Source organism: Cyclopterus lumpus, chromosome 15 (genome assembly GCF_009769545.1).
Source record: "Cyclopterus lumpus isolate fCycLum1 chromosome 15, fCycLum1.pri, whole genome shotgun sequence".
In the NCBI taxonomy this organism is placed as follows: domain Eukaryota; kingdom Metazoa; phylum Chordata; class Actinopteri; order Perciformes; family Cyclopteridae; genus Cyclopterus; species Cyclopterus lumpus.
The window spans coordinates 16024258-16030743 of NC_046980.1; the positions used below are offsets into that span (position 1 = coordinate 16024258).

The 6486-nt window shown below is 43.9% G+C and overlaps 1 protein-coding gene across 1 annotated transcript in view; it reads left to right on the plus strand.

The window, feature by feature from the left end:
- kif16bb (kinesin family member 16Bb) overlaps nt 1-6220 on the plus strand; it is a 25498-nt gene extending 19278 nt beyond the window's left edge. Inside the window, exons 18-20 of the mRNA XM_034552855.1 lie at nt 1755-1928; nt 2725-2812; nt 3445-6220. Of these exons, the coding sequence (XP_034408746.1) occupies nt 1755-1928; nt 2725-2812; nt 3445-5703 (2521 nt within the window). The 3' untranslated portion in view covers nt 5704-6220. The remainder of the gene's footprint in view (nt 1-1754; nt 1929-2724; nt 2813-3444) is intronic.
- The last annotated feature ends 266 nt before the right edge of the window (nt 6221-6486 follow it).

Below are 6486 nucleotides of genomic sequence, written 5' to 3' on the forward strand. Positions count from 1 at the left end.
AGGAGGATCCCTCTCCCTGGATGGACAGATGCAATAGATGTCATGTGTACAGAATGAACAATGTTACAGAGTTACATAAACACATTACATGAATATGACACAAATGTATCAATAATCAATAGTAGGCATGGACCACGATCCAGATTTCCACATTCCATGAAATAGGAGGAAGAGAGGGGAGGGGGGGACGGGGACGGGGACATCAGCAGGGCCACGGAGGCAGGAGACCGGACCACCAGGCAGGAGGCATCGCGAAAGAGGCCATACCAATGAGGTCAAGCCTTTGAGGCAGAATGCACAGAGAAGGAGGCAGGGCCATTGGGAAGGAGGCCAGGTCCAGGCTCGGGGGCTCGATGCAGGAAGCAGGGGCAAGGAGTCAGGGGGCAGGGACCAGGAGCCAGGACCAGCTTCAGACCCAGCCAGGTCCAATGGACCCTATGAGGCGAGAAGGCACAAAGACTCTGGAGAAGGAGTAGAGTTAGTAAGGTGCAATGGAGAGATGTAAATTCATCCATAAATAGAGACCGAACCCATTCAGCCCTAACTATAAGCACTATTAAAGAGGAAAGTCTTAAGTCTATTCTTGAATGAGGTGACTGTGTCTGCCCCCCGAACTGAAAGTGGAAGCTGGTTCCATAAAAGAGGAGCTTGATAACTGAAGGCTCTGGCTCCCATCCTACTTTTTAGGACTCTAGGAACCACAAGTAGCCCCGCATTTAGTGAGCACAGCTCTCTAGTGGGGCAATATGGTACTACAAGCTCCTTAAGATATGATGGTGCATCACCAATCAAGGCTTTGTAGGTGAGGAGAAGAATTTTAAATGTGATTCTTGATTTTACAGGGAGCCAGTGCAGCGCAGCTAATACAGGAGTAATGTGATCTCTTTTCTTAGTTTTTGTGAGTACACGAGCTGCAAGATGTGCCAGATTTATTTTAAATGTTACGTAGATGAAAAAATACAGTCCTTGGGATTTGCTTCACGTGGGAGTTAAAGGACAAGTCTGATCAAAGATGATGCTGAGATTCTTTACAGTGGTGTTGGATGCCAGGGCAATGCCATCTACAGAAACCACTTCACCAGATAATTGATCTCTGAGGTGTTCAGGGCCGAGTAAAATAACTTCAGTTTTGTCTGAGTTTAACATCAGGAAGTTGCAGGTTGTCAATGTTTTTGTCTTTTATGCTTGAATTTTAGCGAGCTGGTTGGTCTCTTCTGGAGATCAACCTGATAAATGAGATTTAAACCAACTTAGTGTGGTACCTGAAATGCCAATCGACTGATCCAGTCTATGTAATAGGATGTCATGATCAATGGTGTTGAACGCAGCACCAAGGTCTTAACAAAACATGTACAGAGATGAGTCCTTTATCGGATGCAATTAGGATGTCTTTTGTAATTTTCAACATTTGACGGATTAACGTCCATCTCTCTTGGAACTCCTGGGCCACTTTTCACTCCCTGCTGTTAACTTTAGTGCTGCTAGAACAATCTTACCTACAAACCCACTTGGCTCTGAAGGCTGCAATTTTATTAATTAAAAAAATTCAAATTTTCTGTCCCTTTTTTTTTTAACTTTAAGCTGTTTTTTTTTTTTTTTTAGTCAACCTCTCTGCTGCCTCGTTAAAATATCTGGGTTGGAATTCCTTTTTAAAACTGCCACAAAATTAAATGGAAATGTGATGAGATGTATTATGAAAGGATGTAGGTCTTCTCATAAAATATGTGGGTGTGCATGTACAATGTGATGACTAGGAGGACGGGAGAGAAGCTCCATCAGCAGGAGGTGGGACGGCAGCAAGTTCAAGAAAGCATGAACAAACGCAACCGGGACATCAAAAGACTTTCAAAGGAAATCAGTGGGGCTCCCCATCAACAGAGAGCAGGAGAGAAGACAACGGTGGCAGAGATTGAAGAGACTGGCGATGGGTGAGTTAGGGGGAGGCGAAATGTGCCCTCTGTGGCGACATTAATGAATCCATTACTTTGTTCGCAGCAAGACCACTGTAGACCTTGGCATGTGAGCCGTGTGTGACAATAAAATGGTATCTAGAAAATGTGGTCGGCCTCTGAGGCCGGGAATCCCAGATTGGTGTTCCTCCATTTATTCATGCGAGTAGACAAACATTGCAGAGTACAGGACATCCTATGCACTGATCCCCAGGATCTGCAAAAATCCTTTAATCGTTACGAGGACCTGCACCGTGATCCCTCTTGTTGATGTCAATGCTTTAACGCTCCTGCTTTCTCCCTCACCAACCTGCTGCAACACACACAGCTCAGCCAAAGCCTCCGTTTACTGTCAGAAATCATTCTGAGCTGTATATTTGGTTTCTGCTGCCCCCTCCAGAGTGCTGAGTATTGTATGTAAATCCTCAAATAAACATGCACAGATTCTATTTAATTTCACAGCTAGTAGAGTGGCTCTAATCTCATCCAGCCATTTGGGCCGTTTGCTTTTCAAATCTAATGGATGTTTTTTGTGAAGTGGGGGTTTGGGGGTTACTGCAGTCTTGTCTTTTGCCTGCAAACGGTTTGAAGTTTCCATTGTCGCACCACAGCAAATAATTAAATTAGCTTTTGCAAACAAAGAGTCTGGTAGCGTGTATAAGCATGTAAACACAGCTGTATTGTGCACATGCCTCCTCGTATCGAGACGCAATTTTTGTTTTGTAGATAAAATGAAATGTAGTATTATTATTGTAATATTGTGTCCTTTTTTTAGCCAGAATATGAATATGCTGGCTGCAGAGACGGATGAAGTGCCAAGCAGCTGTCTTACCTCTGCAACAATAGAGAAGCACAGGACTACAGTATGTATTCACACATTTGTTGTTCTACTAGAAAAAACTAACACACTTCATTTAAGAGTGAGTTTATATTTAAAATTGTTTTGAAAATGTTTTTTAAAAAAATGCTTAAAAACAACATGCAAAAAGTGAGACTTTTTGTTTATCGAGCCACTATGTTGCCAATGTTCATCCCTCTTGTCTCTGCAAAACAAAGCAAATGTCAATACCTGCCCCCCCTCTCTCCAGCCAAGCCGAATATTTTTTTTTATGAGTCATGAAATACTTTTTCCCATTATTGTGTTTGTTTATTACGCACATATTTTCTTATAAACCCCTACAGAAAGTGTAATAGAGTTTAAATGACACATTTTGTGAAAGCATATTACAATGAGAGCACTTTAAGTATTAGTTTGTATATGTACCTTGTTATTCTTCACTCCAGTTTCCTTTGCAAGTATTTATGTATTCAAATATAATTTAATACATAAATAATGATGCATTTTAAAGGGGGCTGGGAGAAATAGTTATTTTAGTTCCTTCTCGGCTATGGCAGTACTAATTTAACAGATTGCATACAACAAACTGTTTGAATAGCTAAAATCTTTCAAAGTTGTATGTCCTCTCATAGTTTCTCCTTTTCTTATGTAAAATAGGCCATGCCTGGAAAATATCCTGTCTCTCACACTAGATTTGAGTTGGATGGAGACCCACTACAAGGCGGGATAAGCACCAGGGATGGCCAGGAGCAGGAGAGGGACTGGTGTCATAAATCAGGACCAGGGCTCCTGTCTGAGTCGCCGTGGAGGAAAGCTCAGAGTGGGGCAGGAGTTGCAAGTTATAACGCAGAGGTGGTTTCGTCAGGGAATGCCAGCCTCCAGCAGACAAATGTCCTGGGCCCGGGTGATGGATGTGGCACAAAGCCAGAGGGAAATGCTAACAAGATCAAAGGCGTCGTGGCTGACTGCTACAAGGAGAGACCTGGCTCTGGTGGGAGCTCATTAGGCATCATGTCTCACCTGCAGAGCAGCGGGGGCACTGGCTCCCCGTTTGTCCTCCCGCAGACCAGCACTCATTCTCAGCTCGACATAAAGCCTCTCAGCAGTTGGGCAGCCTGCTGTCCCCCTGAGGAAACTACCTTCAAGGGCCAGTTTGGTTGTGGAGAGATGGATGAATCTGGAGGTTTGGAGGAGATCCCGGGAGTGTGTGTAACAGAGACTGCAGCAGTCACAGGTCAACAACCAGGGCTGGGTTCTTTGGTCAGCAGAGTTTCTTTGATTTTCCAAGATGCAGGTCGTCTCCTTTGGAGCTCTCCCACAGTATTGCAGCAAGTCAAGAAAGAGGGACTGCAGCCTGTTGGAGCCCGCTGGTCCAGCCATGTTGTCTCTGTGGTCAGGGAAAGTAATGTTCTGTCTGTAGTGAAGGACAGTCAGGTCTTCTCCATTGTTAAAGGGAGCTTTGTCTTCTCTCTCTTTAAGGATAGTTACATTTTTTCCGTTGTGAAAGATCTATACATACAGCACGTCCAGATGGAGATAACTCAAAACATTCAGCCTAAAGAGGAAGCTCAGATGATTCAGGGCTGCGTTAATCCTACGAGAACTCCAGTCCCAGTCCTGACACCAACACAAATCTATAGCAGGGCAGAAGACTTGCCAGATGACGTGCCACTAATGTCAGAAGAAAGCTGGACAAGGAATAAGAGAATCGGTGATCTGCGGGTACCACAAGAGCAGGACATGGCTGATATTCATAGTCAAGGAGACAAACTATTTCCAGAGCTGTCGCCAGAAAAACACAGTGAGCCAGAGGTTACCCAAGCACCTGAAGACAAAGATCAGGTATTGGAAAATTTGAGGACTGTGCAAAACAGAATCGATGTCCAAATCTTTTATCAAACGTTAATAGACTTTCCTGATTCCCTTTTGTACCTGCACACTTTACCATTTCTTGACATGATGGATACTTTACAGTCCATCATCTCCACTTCAGTGTTCACATACCAGAAGATTGTAGCTCTTTTTTGGGTGAATGTTGCTAAATGCAGCCATCCTGAGCCCTGTCCTGGCCTCCTAATCCTGGCGGAGGCTGGCCTCTACACCCTGACCGCTGACTTTGGGCTCCTGGTTTTGTTCCATCACCTCCCCTTGTTGCAGCTGAAAGAGGTGCATATAGGCTTAGCAGGCCACAGTCTGCGTATGATGGGCGCTACAGAGGAGAGCATCCTAGGTGTCTACACCCACAGCCAGCAACTTACCAAAGAGCTGTGCTCGGCCATACTTGCGGTTATCTGCCCCGGGGACAAAAGGGTGTCTCAGCACCCACTGCTCCATGGAGACTTGAAGAAGCTGTCTTTCGACTGGCAGGCCTGTGTACCTGACCTGCTGCTGGATGCTGGTTTACGGATTTGCTGCCAATTTCAGAAGAGTCTTGCTGGTCTGGTTTATCTTCTTCAGAGCAACATGGATCAAGAAACCGTAACTCTGGGAGAGGTGCAGATACTACTATACACAGGTGTTGGGGTGTGCATCAGCCCCAGTACCCACTCTGAGCCTCTGGCCCAGCTTTTACTCACTGATACCCACCTTGGCCTGGTGCAGGACGAGGCTGTCTTTCACCCAACTCCACGCTCTGTCACCATTGTGCCCCGCTGTCCCCAATTCCATGACTTAACTCTCCGTCAGCGCTCGGATGTGCGCTGCGTGCTGGTGCATGATGAAGACGAGCGTGGGGCTGTCAGTGTGGATGTAATCCTAGCAAATGTGAGGGGCAGGGGTCACCCTGAAAGCGTGACTAAGGCAGCTACCCCGCCTACACAAGCTTCAAATTCATCTCGGCATGCAGAAGTGTGGAAATTAACTTTCAGTTGCTCCTCTGAGGCCGCCTTCCTGATTAATCACTTGTCAAATGTCTGATCAAGGACTGAAGATCCAGTAATGAACAGCCCAGCTTGAAAACTCTCACTCACAGGGAGCAAAGGTGCATCCCAACCAGACTATGCGGAGGACAGCTTCACTGGAAAATGACAGTGAAATTCATGACCTATTTTCAAGTTTCTTTAATGATTCCTTTTTTTTCTAGAATGTTCCTTTTTTTTGTCATTTAAATAATGCATGGCTTTAACACTTTTATCTTCAAAACCCTTGGCTTTCTTTGTTCTTGTATTGTTTTGTTCTAACCATAAGCCCTGCTTTATTACAAAGAGGTTGTCAGTTTAATTTGGGATGTTTGAAATAATTAGTTGAAAGTCTGACATTGAGTATTAAAAACATGTTTGTACCAGTTTCATTTGTTTCATAGGCAATACGATATTTTTAAAGGATTTTAGATGACCTATCTGAGATCATGTCATAGTTGCTATGTTGTGTGTGTCTCTATCTATATTTTTTATTTATATATTACTGTATTTCATGTTATTACCAATTTCCAATATTTTATATAATAGAGGAGTATGTTTGCTAAAATAAAAGGAAGATAAATCCACTGCTGCTCTGGAGTTATTTACCATCTAGAATGCAGATATGCTCTGATAGAGAAGCTTTTAACTTGGGAACTTTGATGCATTTCACTGTCTAATGTCTAATAGTTTGTCTTCCTGTAATCTCCTTCAGGCGTTCTTTCTCTTCTTTCTTTTTTGTTTCTTTTTTTTTTTACTTTCAGCCTTATCCTCACTGTTTAGGACTCTGTATTCCACTCTT